At 47.7% G+C, this 16,621-nt stretch overlaps 1 protein-coding gene across 1 annotated transcript in view; it reads right to left on the bottom strand.

The window, feature by feature from the left end:
- Positions 1-16,621, bottom strand: part of Itga9 (integrin subunit alpha 9) — a 296,042-nt gene that overhangs the window by 63,070 nt on the left and 216,351 nt on the right. The window contains exons 19-20 of the mRNA XM_051140720.1: positions 6,388-6,474; positions 4,945-5,024 (exon numbers count right to left, since the gene is read on the bottom strand). Coding sequence (XP_050996677.1) covers positions 4,945-5,024; positions 6,388-6,474 — 167 coding nt within the window. The remainder of the gene's footprint in view (positions 1-4,944; positions 5,025-6,387; positions 6,475-16,621) is intronic.

Genomic DNA, 16,621 nt, shown 5'->3' with positions numbered 1-16,621 from the left:
CCCCTGAGAACTACTACTGTGGTGGAAGAGAGAGACAGAGCACAAATTCTCTGGTACTTCCCTGTCATAGGAGAGTTAGCTTTCCCCAGAGAGAGTCTAACAGAGTGGCAGAAGCCATGGTTTAGCTCTTCCTGATGAGTGTGCTGTGAGGGGCTACAGGTGGAAACCCCAATGCATGTGGGGGGTCTCTTGAAGCGATTGCTTCATAAATAATGCTCTAGTTATACTCCTATTGCTGGGATAAAACTCTCCCCCCCCCCAAAAAAAAACCAACGTAGGGAGGAGAGGGGTCATCTGGATCACATTTTCATGTTCCTTCCTTCCACTGAGGGAAGTCAAGGTAGGAACTTAAAACATCACAGTCATGAGCAGAGAGACGGATGCACCATGTTGCCCTGCTTGCTGCCCCATGTAGTTTTCTCCACGTTAAGCAGTTCAGAATGCCCTGCCCAGGGAACGGTGTGCCCACAATGGGCTAGATCTCCCCCATATCAGTCAACAACCAAAGGCATGCCCATAGGTTAACCAGATGAAGGAAATCCCTCGATGGAGACCCCTTTCTCAGGTGGCTGCGGCATGGTGACAGTTAAAACTAGCCAGCACAAATGGTGACCACCAAAGTCAGGACAGGGCTGCCAGGAAGGAGGTGTGAGCCCAGGGGCAGAGAGATCACCACTTTAAACCTGCTAGATAAGCTCAGGCGCCATACAGCCTCGCTATGAGCCAGAGGGAGCTGAGCTCATTGGAAGGCCGAGCCCGGCCTCTACTCACTTCGGCTCACTAGGCCATTAAACTTCAGTCAGGACCGAGATGCTGAAGCCATGGCAAGAGGCTGCGCGGGAAAGAGACATGGCTCTTGGGTATGACTGCTGAACCGACGGAACGCTGAAGGCTGGCTCTATCACATGGACTGAACAGGGGATCCCAGCTAAAAGTGATGCTTGCCTTCTGTGGCTGGAACGCGGGAGGCCTCAGACCCTCTGAGGCTTGGGCAGGGCTTATCTCACCCACTCCCCTAGACCTAGCTCTCAAACATCTGGTAAGCCCACCTGCTCTGTCGTCCTCCCCTCTGCCCCGCTGCCTTCCTCTCCCACCAGCAAGTGTTGAACGGCAACAGTACTGAAATAGCTCTCACATCCCTTCTCCTCTCTCCCATTGTTTGGAGACAATGGTGCTCCATGACTCGGACCATGCAGGGCCACTGTCACTGCCCCTGGATCCACATCTGTCTTCCGTGCATGAGATGACATCAGTCCCTCACAAGGTGGCCAGAGCACATGACAGCAGGAGCAGGTGCCCACATGACTAGACCCCCTACCTTGCCTTTTCCAGGGGGTAATCTAAGCATTGGAGGCACTGCCAGGGGCAGTTCAGAGGTGACTTCCCTGTCAATGCAGTTGGCACAATCCTGGACCCAGACGCTCCCTACACCCAGCATCCTTCCAGGCCTGAGTAACTGGCTTTTGATGGGAGAGCCATTCCTTCCCCTGTCACCTTTCCAGCCACCTGGGGCTGCTGGCAGCTGGCACCTGATCATGGTCTGATCTGTCATCAAGTAGCCGGCCCAGAATGAGGCAAGTTGAAAAGTTGAGATAAAGAGACAAACATCAAACAACTTTCTGCCATTCCTCAAGCTCCATGAGCTAGGACTTTTCCAAGTGGGCTGACAGGCCAGCCTGCTGGCTGACAGTGGAGATGAAGGGCCAGGAGACACTGCGGAGTCTCCGTTTTGATGCCCTCTGAAAGCTGTAAGTGGGCAAGAAGCCTTCAAAGGGTGGTGATAGAAGTGAGGAACGGCTGATATTTTAACTGCCAGATTTGAGATAAGGAGCTTTAGGGATCTGTCTGTGGCAGCAGGGAGTCAGGTGTTGGGAGACCTCTTTGTGGGGTGGGTAGACTAGATTTCCACAGGATCTCCAAGAGGGGCAAGTATGTAGAGCAGTGCAGTATGCTTAAAAGGCTATTCAATCTCCTTAACATTTATGACCTAAGGAATTAACCGGAAAGTGTATATTAATGTATATGAGGTTTTTTTTTTTTCTTTTTAACTTTGTAGGTAGTGTGTGTTTAGAAATGTGAGCTACATTTAGCACTGTGACTGGCAAATAGCAAGTATGCCTAACAGGTACTTACTGAGCAGTGACGTGCTCGGCAGAACTCAGGACTATGCAGATAGTGGACCTTGCACATTACTTAGAACCATCGACTCTTTCCCCAAACTCCAATGCCCAGCTCTTACAGTAGACCAGTTAGATCCAAATCCCAGGGGTGGGTGGGGTTGCGCCAGGCATCAGCAGATTTCAAAGCTTCCAGGTGCTTCCACTGTGCCTCTGAGGCCAGCACACCACTGGCTAGCGGACATGTCATTCTCAAAGAGGAAAGGAGGCTTTCAGCACGTGTGTCTGACCCCTGCCCTCTCTGTGAGTGAGGCCAGGGCCAGGTTGTGCCGTTTTCTCTTTGACAAGGAAATTCTTTGCCTGTCTTGTTCCTTTTGTGTGAGCACTGGCTGTGCTAGGTGTTGAGGGAGGGACAGAGCACAATATTGCATTTTTTGTGGACCTGAGGAACAGTGGTTGAGCCTCCCTGCCTTCCACACATTGTGTCAGTGTAACTGTTAGCTTTAATGAGACACGAAACAACCTAGAATTACCTGCAAGGTGTCTCAGTGAGGGCGTGTCTACATTGTGTTGGCCTGTGGGGAGCCGTCTTGAATTATTGTATGAAGACTCAGCCAACTGTGGGCACCAACACTCCTTAGGCAGGAGGTTTTGCGCTGTATAGGAGTGGAGAAATGCTGCTGACCACAAGCTGGCAAGCGAGCGAGCATGCGTGCATTCTTTCCTCCCTGCTGTTGACTACAGGCGGATGTGGCTAGCTGCTTCAAGCCCCCGCCAGTGTGACTTCCCTGCTGCAATGAGTTGTAAACAAAATATGTCCCTCTCTCCTCCTAAGTTGCTTTCTGTTAGGGTACTCCATCACAGCAACAGAAACGAAACCGGGGCTGATGATCTCTCAAAAAACTTGAGGCAATTCCCCACTGTTGTCAGAATGTGGTTCAGGTGTCCTGAGGCTGCTTCTGCGCTCTGTGACTCAAAGCTGCTCCTCTGTTGGCTCCATCTTTCCTTGTCACGCACGTTCCTCACTCTCCTTTCTGGGATGGCCACGAACACCGCTCACTTCCCTGTCTATGGCTCACATGGGCCTAGCCCAGCAGGGCGCACTGTAGACCTTCCCTGCCACTCTTTGGGCTTCAGTGTGGATACGCCCCCTTGGCCACTGCTCTAGAATCTCTCTTGTGTTCTAGCTTCGGAAATGAAATCTGCCTCTCTACACTTTGCATGTAAATCACGGGGGGGGGGGGTGTTTTATGTGAATTTGAAAATAAGGTGAAGAGTAAACAACTAGGCCTTGTGAATCACTGGACAAATGGCTGGAAAAGGCATCACCGAGACAACTGGTGTGAGTCACACGTGGCTTTGTTCTTGGAGAATTCATAGGAAGCAGTTATGGGTCAAGAGGCCTGGTTTCTACAACTTGTTTTCAGAAGGTCAAGGAAAAAAAATCTACATAGAGAGAAAGGTGAATTATTTTAAAGTGTGTGTGTGTGTGTGTGTGTGTGTGTGTGTGTGTGTGTGAATATGAGTGTAGTGTCAGATGAAGCCGTAAGAGGGCGTCAGACCACTGGAGCCTGGGCTATAGACAGTTGAGTGTTGACCAGCTGGGTGCTGGGACCTGAACTCAGGCCCTCAGAGGAACTAATCCACCCTCTTAGCTGCGGAGCCCTTTGTCCAGCCCTACAACTAGACATTTAAGTGCGCATGCTGTTTTGGGTGTCCAATCTCACCTGGCTTAGCCTCGTCGAAGTTTGTCTGAGCTAATGGCCTCTCTGACTGACCTAATGGTGCTTCCTGCATTGGTGTTGCTAACTAGTCATGGATACTTCCGTGTTGCTTCAAGGCATGTGGAGGTTGTGGCTCAACGGAGGTGGCTGGCTCAGGCACTCATAGCTATACACACCCCTAAGGGAAGTTTACCTACTTCTCCTTTGCTGTCTGCCCACTGGCTTCTGGGACAGTTCGGTTCTCTAGGTGGACTCTCTGAGTACCTCTGCCAACTGGCTTCACCAAGCCCTCAGGCTGCAAGTGCTTTCCCCATCCTGCCATATGATTCAGTGTGTATCCCTGACAAACAGATGACCTAGCCTGACACACCACAGAGAGCATCTGTCCGCCTTGGAAAATATGGCCAAGCAGGAACTTACCAATTAATTATGTGACCTTGAGCTAAAATGTCACCTCAGTAGACCTGTCGCTCCTCAGCTGTAGCTGACCAGCTGATCACCAGCCCTCCCAGGCTCAGTCAGGAGTGGTGACCAGGGGTACAGTCCTAACTGGATTTGATCTAAGCTTAAGCAGATTTGCAGTCACCCAGGAGACATACCTCTGGGCATGTCTGAGAGGGGACTCCCAGGGAAGACCAGGAAAGGCAGGGTCAATCTGCGTTTAGTGCGGATGACACCTTCCTGTGGACGCTCAGACACAAAAGTTTTCAAGACAAAGAGCAGTGTGCAGGCACCTTGCCTTCGTTCCCAGCTCTCTGATTACTGGACCACTGAGCTGCGAGCAAACAGCCTCCTGCTGCCAGGAGCAGCCTCCTTCTGTGAGTTCCCAGTCCTGATAGACTGTCTCCCCTTTAACCGTGAGCCAATATAAGTCTTTCCTTCCTTGAGCTTTTTATTTGGTCACTGCAGTTGAGGAAAGTGACACATACACTAGGCAAGCAGAGCCTAATGACCACCCTGCAGAGGTCTGATCTCATTCCGTACCATGGGGAATAGCCATTTTCTGAATCGCCCATATTCCAGGGATGCCCAAAGCATATCCTTTTCTAGTCTTATATGGTTTTTATTTTTTTGGGGGGAAAGTCTGTTTAAGGCCCTTTTACCTCTGAGCAGTCACGATGAAGCTGAGAATTTCCTCTTCCCCAGACAGGTGGCTCGTATCAAAGATGACACTGAACTCGTACTAGGGAAAAAGAAAGAAAGCACATTTGGCCCCCACAAGCACTCCACAGTTTAAACTATGATTTCTAGAATGGTTTGTGGTTGGTGTCCTTTGTAAGCTCATGTGCACAGCAAATGTAGCTTTTTAATGTGTATCTGATTTTCAGGTGTGAGGAGGTCTCCTCAGCAGAGCTGCATCCCTCTGTGAATCCCTATGCCCCCTCCCGCCATGAGGGGCATGTCACCCCTTTCAGCCACAGAAGTCCTAGAGGGCCAGTGGCATGCTAGAACTGCCAAACCAGGAGTCTCTGGTTTCACTTTCATCATTTGTCGCAGTCTTTTGCTAAGTTTACATAATCGTCGGCTGCGATGTTTACAAGCTGGTCTTCGATTCCAGCAAATGCAGAAAGATTGAGAATTGTAACTCAATTATTTGGTTTCTATTAAAATAAATTCTAGGCAATTGCATGCTTTTCTGAGACACTGAATTCTGAATGTTACTTGGGAGCAATGGGCCTAGGCCAGTAAATCATACCACCATCTATGATGCGCACGAACACCCCCTTCCTCGGCAGAAATCTCTGCTGCAGAGGAGCTGGATTAATGAGGAGGGCAAGGTATGAGGACAGGACAGGAGGACACAAGAGACAGGACAGTCAGGGGTCTTGTTCCATAGAGTCAGAACTGGCTGGATATCTGAATTAAGTCAATCAAACTGAAGATGGAAGTGAGGGGAGGCCACAGGGTAGAAGTGAGTGACAGACACATACTGCCAATCAGAGTGAGCCAAAGTGTATTCATGAGGCTGAGTGTGTATCCTAGCACCTTAAGACCCCAGGATTTGCCAACAGGAGGGTGTCAGGGGCCACAGGTAGGGGCAGCTCTGTCCTTGTGTAACTTTCTGGTTTTTCTTACCCTCCTTTCCTCTCTCTCACCTCTGGGTTTAGTCTTGCTAAAGGTCTTGACATATGCATGAGGAATTTTCAAAAAGCAAATGTAGTAGTCTACAGTTATTTATGTTTATGGCCTCTGCAGCAGAAACAGGAACCAGTATTCCGATCGTCATTGTTTCTGTTGACTTTATGACATTTTCAGAGTCAACACATGTTGGTGACACTCACATCGCACTAGGAGAGCTAGCCAGATGCACTTTGGGTTTGATTAGTGACATGGGTTAGGTTTTTATAGCAGAGTAGCGTGTTCAAGAAAGGGTATGGGTGGGTTTCTCAATGAAGTCTGCTTTCTGTTACTCAAAAAATTTAAACGAAGTGGTGTGTGTGTGTGTGTGTGTGTGTGTGTGTGTGTGTGTGTGTGTGTGTGTAGCAATAAGTGACCAATGGGAAGAATTGTGGGACTATGGTCTAGGAAGCACCCATCTTCCTTACCTTCGACTTTGACCTCATGAAAGGAAATCCCACACTGCACTTGAGGAAGTCTGATTCCAGCAGCTCACAGGAAATGCCCATCTCCTCCTGGAATGGAAGAAGTGTCAACAGATGACTGCACTGCATGGAAGACAGGGGTATGGAAGGCCTCAGTAAGGCCATCAGGTCCTGAGGGCAGTTTAGTCGTCCCCAGCTGTGGTGGCCTAAGGAGCTCTGAGACCAGACCAAACCTCCAGTCTTCTCTGGCTGCCCACCTTCCCAGGGTTCCCCTTGGCAGCTTCAGAGGACAGAACTATGGATAAAGTCAAACCAGTGCTTTAGGTCTTAACCATTATTGTCAACTTAACTAGATTCGGAATCGCACAGGAGACCACCTCTTGGCATGTCTGTGAAAATGTTTCTAGAAAGAGTTAACTAAGAAGGGGAAATCCATCCTGACTGTGGGGAGCACCATTCCATGGGTTAGGGATACGGACTAAATGAAGAGGGGCCAGTAACATATTGCTCAGTGAGTAAAGATGTTTGCTGTTAAACCAGATGCCTCAATCCCTGGGACCCACAAGGTCGAAGGAAAGAACCAGTTCCCCAAACTGCCCTCTGATCTCCACAGATATATCAGTGGTACACACACACACACACACACACACACACACACACACACACACACACACACACACACACACTATATATATATATATATATATATATATATATATATACAATAAATAAATATGATGAAAACAATTTTCTAAAGGAAAAGTGAGCTGAGCATGAGCATCCCTCTCTTTCTCTGCGTCTTGACTGCAGATGCAGCGTAACTGACTGCCTTACGCTCTTGCTAACATGTCTTCCCAGCCATGATGGACTATGAACCCTCAAACTGTGAGCCAAAAATGAACCTTCCCTTCCTCAAACTGTTTTGCCAGGTGTTCGGTTATGGCTATGAGAAAAGAAGCAGAGTCTAAGCACCCCCTGCCTTGGTGAGTAGCACTGGACCACAGGTAGGCTGGAAGCTTCCGAAGGTTTGCACTAAAAAGCAACCTGTCTTTGTGTCTCCTTTATCCCGAGCCTGCCCACTAAACACCCCTTTCAAGACCTTGAGAGCTTAAGAAAGACAAGTTATTAAAAAGAAAAAACATACCAAGGAAAACAGGGTTTCTCTCTACAGCCTGAGGTTTAAGGTTTCCAAGGAAGACAGTAGATGCCAGACTGAGGTGACGTTTACAGGGTTACACTGGCCTGAGAGAATGCAGAGAGAAGCTCCTGGGACTGCTCTACTCTCTTAGCATAAGGTTTCCAACTGAGGTCAGAGGAAACCCAGGAGGCTCTCATAACCCACAAGGCTCTCTCAGTGCCTGAGGCCAAATTAGAGTATCACTGGCACTGCCGGTCTGGAGACAGGAAAGAAATAACAGAGAGCCAACACTTGTTGAACACGAACCTTGTGTTCAGTGAAGTCATGGGGCTTCCCCAGGGTCATTCAGCTGACAGGGCCAAAGTCAGCAAGGATTTGGGTAAGACTTGGCAACTCTGGACGCAATCTCCTCACCCCTTTCCTGGCCCAGACCAATGAGCGCAGTGACAATGGCCATCAAAAGGCATCAGCACACAGACTTGGGCACTGAAGTGCCACCATGCTCCTTCCAGCCAAATTTCTTTTCACTGAGGCAGGGTCTCATACAGCCCAAGCTGGCTTTGAACTTACTGTGTAGCCAAGGCTATCCTTATGTTTCTTGTCTTGATCCTCCTGCCTCCACCTCCTGGGATTAAAAGCAAGTACCACCCCACCCATCTCTTCCACCCGACTTTCAAGTTCAGGGTTTTTTTTTTACACTTCTATAAATTTTTCTTATCAATTAAAAATATGAACATTTGGGCAAGAGATATGGCTCAGTGGTTAAGAGTTACCTATTGCTCTTATAGAGAACCAGGGTTTGGTTCCCAGCATCCACATGATGGTTTACAACCGTCTGTAACTCTAGTTCCAGGGGATCTGATATGCCTTCCGGCCTTCCTGGGCTCCGGCATGAATGTGGTACACATACATGCACTCAGGCACACTTACACTCATATGAAATATTTAAAAATATAAGCATTTGCCACAGTACACGAATTCATAGATATATCCTGCTATTAATGTATTTTATGAACTCAATGAAACACACAGAAACAGAAATGACAAAATACAGACTCAGAAGTCATGAAATAACACAAGAAGTTTCTGGAATGTTGAAGATGCTTTTAAATATTTTGAAATTTGTGTATTTTATGTGTGTCTATACACCATATGCATACAGTTCCCATGGAGGCCCAGGCAGATCTCCAAGAAGATCTCTCAGAGCTGGAATTACAGGCAGTTATGAGCCACCACGTCGGTACTAGGAAGTGAACCTAGATCCTTTTCAGGAGTAGCAAGTGTTATTAACAATAGAGCCATCTCTCCAGCCCCAGAATGTTCTTTCTTGATTTGGGTACCAGTTACAAAAGTTTGACCATTTTTCTGAAACTCCATTGAGTGAAATTTAGTGACTTTGGCACCTTGTTTTAAACATTAAAACAATTTATCTTAGAAAGTAGCAATGCAGTGTAATAATCAGAATTCCAAGATAGAGCCAAGCGGGAGATAAACGAATGTAAGAAGAAACCACTGTAAGTCTTTTCAACGCCTTAGAAAAACTGATCTGGCTGATTTTAAATGTCCTCGTGGAAATGCCATATGCCCATAGCTAGTGGTCCTCACATCCAGACCTAAGATCATCTGCATTAATGTATTTGAAGTACATTATTTGAAAATGCAGATTCTGGAGCTACATTCTTGAATGCGTAATCTCTGAGGAGACTCAGGTCATGGGACCTGGAATGAACATTTGTTCATTCATTCTCTATCTTCCCCAACCCCTTGCATGTGTGACTATGTGTTGAAATTAGGTCGCGTGTATTCCAGGCAAGAAGACTGGGCTGGCAAGATGGTTCCTGGGTGAAGGCACTTGCTGCAAAGCCTGAAGAGCAAGAGTTCAATCCCTGGGACCCACACGGGAGAAGGAGAGAGATGACTACTGCAGTTGTCCTCTGCCCTCCACACACATACCATGGCACGTGTGCATGCACACACACATGCACACACATATGCAGAGACACATGCACACACATGCACACACATGTACACACATGCACACTCACATGCACACACACATATGAACACAGAGAGAGAGAGAGACAGAGACAGAGACGGGAGAAGGGAGAGAGAGAGAGAGAGAGAGACAGACAGACAGACAGACAGACACTAACACTTAGAAGGTGTAGGGCATCATACTTTAAGACAAGTCCCACGCAGTAGCTGTTTACTCAATACTTCTTTTCTTATTTTATTACTCAGAGCAGTATTGTTTTATTTTCTTAAAAATATTTATTTTGTTATTTAGTGTATATGGATATGTTGCCTACATGTATGTATGTGTACTGTGTGCTTACCTAGTACCCTCAGGGACCAGAAAAGGACATTGGGTACTTTGGGACTGGAGTTACAGGTGGTTGAGTTCTTCTACATGGGTGTTGGGAACCAAACCCTGGTGCCCTAAAATAGCAACAGGTACTCTTAACCACGGAGCCATCTCTACAGCCCTGGCAGTGCTCTGTTAAAGAAGCTAATCCCACCACCAAGCCTATACTTTGAGTATAAGATATCTTTGACAGTCATAATAAAAATACCAAGTGACTGTAAATGTAGCATAAAGCCAACCTATTTTCACAAGTTTTTATTTATTTTCCAAGCAAAGTCCCAACAAAATCTTTTGAAAATATTTTGACTATGAAAGCTTGGACTGGACTTCAGGCCGATTCACTAACTGGCTCTTTTCCCAGCCCCACTTTTTCCTGGCTAGCGAGGGGAGCTGACAAGGTTCCTCCCTGGAGACCATAGGTAATTATGATCCAATTGAAATTTCATAGTAATACGTCTTATGCACAAGATAGGAAATCATCAATTAATATTTTAAAAAAACCCACATGACGATGGAAATCTTCCTTGGTCCACACATATACACACATTCTATATTCTCAGGGCCTGGCACCCAGTAGCTGTTGACCTGGCAGTTACTGAGTGAGCCGGCTTGCCTTGTAGAAGCCCCGAGTGAAGGGAGTACAAATCACAGCACGTTTTGCCGGCCTGCCTGGCATGAGGAATGCTTGCCTTGAAGAAGCCCTCTTTTCCGGACATATCTTGGCTGCCCCAGTTCTGGGCACACAGCCAGCAGAGCCAGGTTCCAGACTCTGTAACAACGTGGGGGGTGTTTGGAAGCCCAGACAATGAAGGCAGTGAGCCTCTCTGGCCCTTTGGCCTCTTTCCTCTCATTTGCAGGAGGGTTGGATTTCAGACTTAGAGAAGGGCCTTGCTCGGCCACCAACATAGTGGCCCTTGAAAACAGAATGTCGTGAGTCCCATGGTGGAATTACTGAGTCAAGTTGAACTTTGTTTCTGACTTTGAGTTTTGACTTTGCATTTTCTACTTCCTACGTGTGTTTGCCAAACTGATGATGACCTTCAGGTCTCTGTGTCTGGCTGTTCGTTTGATGTTTCTCTAAGACTCTTTCCCTGGAACCTTTGCTTGGGATTGTATTTGGAGGGGTTTTAGCCCAAACTCCTTAATTAACAGAGGAGCCAGTGTCAAGCAATGCTCCTAACTACTGGCTCAACAGAAAGAGGGATTACTCCCAGAGAAGACTTCATCAGCTCCCTTCAGTGATGAGTCAGCAGAAGGGTTCTGCTCTGAGAAGGCCATTCTCCTGGACAGGGCTTATTAAGCTCCTGTTGGCAAAACACATGTGAGCCTGCAGCTTAGAAAGCAAGCGTGCCTTGGCATTCACATGTAGGCTTTGACTGTTGGTTAGGATATGCAACAGCTATGTGTGCCATGCTAGTAAAACGTGCTTCTTGCAAGCCTGAATTTTATCACCTGTCGGATCAAGTCATGACACTTGCCTGAGTTGAGTCCTGATGCCCTAGCGGGGGCTGAAGGAGGTGGGTGGCTTTCAGAGATGACCTCTGCTCAGCAATGGCTTGCTGACACGCCAGGCAGTGTGTAAAATCTGTTGTCTTAGGACTTTGATTCCCTCTTAATTCTCATTTTACCAGGATGAAACTGGAACGCAAAGGCATTCTATCACTTGTTGCAGGGCTCCTAGTGAGCAAACAGTGGAGCCAATTTGAGTGGTCGTATGGCTGCCCAACGTGCGTGCTCAGCTCTGCCTCTCTGCACGGCCTCTAAACGTAAATCCCTGACTCCTGATCATAGCCAGCCCCACAAATCTAGTACAGAACACAACACTGGTGTGAGGAAAGACCCGTCATTTGAAGATTTTGTAAATGAGACTTAGGCTACGACATATGCCACAGGTAATATACACACGGTGTCTTGTCCTCTGTCACTGCCTCATGCTGTCTGTGCATCAATGCATTCATTCATTCATTCATTCACTCATTCACATGCTCACTGTTCTAGCAAATGCCTACAAAAATGCCAGGCACAGTCCAGAGGGCACTGTGACTGATGGTTGAGAAGGGATGTCTGCTTTTAAGGGACCAACACTGACATCTTTTAATACAGAAGGAAACCATCTAGCCCCTACCAACCAATCAAGGAGTAGACAGAACACAGAGTACTCACGGAATGAGATATCATTCAACCGTGAGAAAGCACCGATGCGTATCACAATGTGGGTGTCTCTAGAAATTCAAATGTTCCGTGAAGGGAACCAGCTACAGGGTCCACTTCATCACTTCATTTACGTGAGATGTACAGAATAGGTAGATACAGAGGCCGGGTCCATTGGGGGCTGCCTCTTGCCGGGAAGAGAAAGAGGGGGAAGGCTGGCATGCACAAGCTGTGAGATTCTTCTTAAAGGGAAGTCACTGCAGCCATCTCTCTCACTCTGTTCTGGTCGCTGCCTCTGAGCAATCTTGTGTCACTTTCCTTTTGCTTAACAGCCTTCAGATGTGATAAACAACACACACTTGTCACCGAGTCCTAACCGGGAGCAGACCCGTCTGGGAGCGCCAGCTGTGCACCAAGTCTTGGCTGAGGACACGATAAGGAAACCAAGTATGTACGTGCTGCTCTCACCAGGTCCCAGGCCCCGGCAGAGAGTCGTGAGTCACCAGACAGCAGCACCGCTCCAATCGGTTAGGTGCTTCAGGGAAGACAGTGATGGTGGTCCACTGAGAGCTTTGTTAAAAAAGACCACATGGGGAGGGGGCGATGTGACCCCACTGAACCACAGAGGCAGCCTGGATATGGCACTGGCAGAAGGCTGCCTGCGTGGTTCTTATGGGCTCTCGCGTTAAGAGCTCGGGAAACTTGGCTGGCGTTAAGGTCCTCTGGTGGACTTTACGTCCTCTTCTCCAGTGTGGGATTCTTGTTTTTCTCCAGACAGAGTCTCACTATGTAGCCAAGGCTAGACCTGAACTCTTAAGTCCTCCTGCTTCTACCTCCTGCATCTTGGGACTCTGGCTCAACATGAGACTTTTTGGGAAGGATCCTGGGATCGGTGGGAAGCAGTCCTCAGGGAAATCCCTGCTCTCAAAGCTAAACCACTAACTATCAACGTGGAGGTTATAGCATAGGCTAACCCAGTAGAAGAGAGACACCAGCACATTTGCAGCATGTAACTGTGGTGGTAGCTCAGCTGCTGTGCAGTAACGTGTGAGCCCTCAGATTGAATGCTTGGGTGATAGGTTCCCTGCCCACTGTGCCCTGATGTCAGGGAGTCAGGTGAGCTTGGGTGTATATTGCTCTAGACAACTCAGATGAGCTCTAACCCAGGGATTCTGATTGTCCCAGAGAAAATCTGTCTGTCTGTCTGTCTGTCTGTTGGTTCATCTGTCCGTCCGTCCATCCATCCATCCATCCATCCATCCATCCATCCATCCATCCATCCATCCATCGAATTTTATGTTGTTACATTAGGACACAGGTTTGGTAAGCTAATTCCGTGCCTTTGTTCAATTTCTTGTTGAGTAATAACTACGCGTGGAGCACCCACAGTGTCCTTTCTTGGGCCATGTGCCCTTTGTAATCCAGTTGTTGTTGTCTTTAAGGAGGATGCCTGGTGTGGCAGAAAGGAGGAGGAACAACTAAGAATGAGCAGTGGTTATTGCCTGAGCGTTTGGGCAATCTGTTCACAAGAAGATGGCATGGGTAACCCTTTATAAGAAAAGCACCGAGCCTCCCATCTCTGTCTCTGTAGACTCTACAGTTCAGCAGTACCACTGTAATTTCATCTTCCTTTGTAATGAACCATGAAGCCTGCAAGTTCTTCATGATTACAGAATCTAAAACTGGGCGTGCTGGTCTACCAGAGTCAGACACTCAAGCCATGGCAGGGTGGAGAGTAGCCCACCATTTGAACGTGCAGGTCAATGCCATTGGGAATCACCACCTACAAGCTGCACGAGGTAGCGGAGAGGGCTCTCATTCTGAGCTTTACCTGGTAGATGCAAGGGCTGTGCCCACTGTCCTGTGGCTAGCGAAGAATTTTCGTGCTCCGTCATGGACTTATTTGGAAGATATTATTGTGCCTTTCTCATGAGTCAGAATTGAAGGTAGACAGATATAGCCCTCCTCTTAGGGCTTTTTTCAGCTTAGGGCTTTTAAGCCTGTGTTCTAACCAGCTTTGTCACTGTGACAAATACCTAAGAGACTCAATGTGAAAAGAGAAACAGCTTTGGTTCATAGTTTCAGCTCATGGTCAGCTAGCCCATGAGCCACGGCATCTTGGTGGGAGTGTGGAATGGGGCAAGCGTGCTTACCTCACAATGTCAAGGAGACAGGAGTGAGGAAGGGGTCCAGGTCCCAATATCATGTTTACAGACAGGTCCACAGTGACCTAACATCCTTCCACCGAGTCCTACCTCCTAAAGAGTCGGTCACTTTACAACAGCACCATGCATGGAGGGGACTTTCAGGAGCCAACCTGAAGTTACACGGATGCAGAACCATTGTCTTGGCGGCTCATGAGACATTGAATCATACACCAGCCAAGGCTTAAGCTTTCAAAAGTTTCCCATAGGACAGAGAAGGGAGCACAGGCAGTATTTCAGGGTGTGTAATCATGGGTGCATTGCCTAAAAGCCCGAAGCTTAGAACTTCAGTGACTGACATCAGAACAGCTGAAAGACACTTCTACAAGACCTTTGAGCTGAAAAAATACCAACTAACAGGCAGAAGCGGCGGCTCAGTGGTTAGAGCACTGGCTGCTCCTGCAGAGGACCTGGGTTCAGTTCCCAGCACTTGCATGGTGGCTCACAACTGTTTGTAACTCCAGGTCCAGGGGATCTGATGTCCTAATTCCTTGAGCACCAGTCATGTCTGTGGTGCGTATAGATACAGGTTGGTAAAACATTCATTACACAAGAAAGTACTAAAAAAAAAAAAAAAAAAAAACCCTACAAATATAGGTAAATGCTGGAGTTAGCATACCTTGGGAGATAGGCTCTGCTTTCCAGGTTTATTCTTGGTCTTCCATGTTTGGTTTCAGCATTTTTGGTTAACTAGCCGGTTGCTTGGGATGACTGACCCATACAAATAATAAGGGCTGCTGTAGGCTCTTTTAATGACCAGGTTTCAAGTTATATCTTGCTAGATCCTCGTGTAGAATTTAATGACTTTTTCTAGTCCCTCGCAAAAAGAGGCCAAGCCACATGGCAGTGAGCCAGTCTGAGGCACAGCATGTTTGCGCTGCTTGTGACATGATAGACTGGAGTGTGATGGGAGCCGCCTTAGTGGCTGGGGGGAGGAGATCTGACGGGGTGTTTACGACTCGCCACTGAAGCTGCAGAGGTAATTAAATGACCAACGTTTTCTATGTGTCTTGCCCACTCTAGACAGCTTTGCTCGTTCGTATTTTTCTTTATTTCCAAAGTGTTTTCCTGGGACTTGCTTCTTTGATGCTGGTTTTTATTTGAGTCCTGCCTCATATGGCTGGACTGACCGTGCAGCAGCTCTCTAAGAACAACAGGCTGTGGGAAGGATGCTGTCCAGGCTGCCACAGCTCCGTCAGCATCCTTACAGGTCTTACAATGCACTCTGCTATGTCACGTGCGGACACCCTCACATCAGGGTGTCTGAGGATGACCATTGGTTTCTAGAACCATCTTTGCCTAGGGATGCAAGGAGGTAGTGGTGCTTGGCAGTTCCCTTAAGAGAAAACACTAACTTGCATTCCTGTGTCTCAGACCGTGCCTTGGTTTACACCAGGGTCACTCACTTTTTTCCCTCATGAGTGTGACACTTGCTATCATGCCTGTCCCTTCCAAAGCTTGCTTCCTCTTTCCCCTATGTACACTACTTAGGAAATTGTATTACGTGATATTTATGGTCAGAATTTTGTCATAGAGAACTGTCCTGGGTTGCCTTTGCCAGCTCAGCACAACCTAGGATCACCTCAGAGGAAAGCCTAAAATCACCCTTTGGGGAACTGCCTAGATTGTATTAGCTTGTGGGCATGCCTGTGAGGGACTGGCTATCTTGACTGCTACTTGCTGTGAGAGAACCTAGCCCACTGCAGGCAGCACCATTCCCTGGGCAGAAGCTATAGGCTAGGAGCAAGCTAGCAAGCAGCATTCCCCATGGTTTCTGCGTCAAGCTCCTGTTTGCCTGCCTGTCCTGAATCTCTCAGTGATGGTTTGCTACCTGGGAGTGAAAGGTGAACAGTAAACCCTCCCTTCCACTAAGTTGCCTTTGGTTATGGTATTTGCCACAGAGACAGAATAAAAGTATGGCAGGAACTCAACCTAGGATAGTGAGAAACAGACCAGCACACAAACACCTATTCTCCATGGTCTCTGTGTGCCTCATCCGCCGAGACTCTTCCTGGTTATGTGGGACTCTGAAGGAATAGCTCCAAGCTTTATAAACCTCATGGTGTCATAGCACAGGCTACAGGGCAGAGTCACTTCCTCATGACCTTCCTGTCCTCAGAGACCAGTATCTTCTAAAACAGAGAAGTGCACCAGCAAAACTTTCCGGATGCCAGCTGACACACGGCACACTTGATTGCATATTGATTTTAATTCACTTAAGTGCCTCATAAAACACGGACTCATCCTGGCATTGTTTCTGAGTGTTTTCTTTGAATGCACAGGGGAGGATGATTGATGTATCACCCGCCTGAGTCCCCATGGAGTGAGAGCTGGGTGCTGACTATCTGGCTCACGCCCCCTTTTCCTTTACAGTGTTTC

The sequence above is a fragment of the Acomys russatus genome, chromosome 32 (genome assembly GCF_903995435.1).
Source record: "Acomys russatus chromosome 32, mAcoRus1.1, whole genome shotgun sequence".
Taxonomy (NCBI): Eukaryota; Metazoa; Chordata; class Mammalia; order Rodentia; family Muridae; genus Acomys; species Acomys russatus.
The sequence above is the reverse complement of the archived record's forward strand: the minus strand, read 5'-3'. Positions and strand labels throughout refer to the sequence as shown.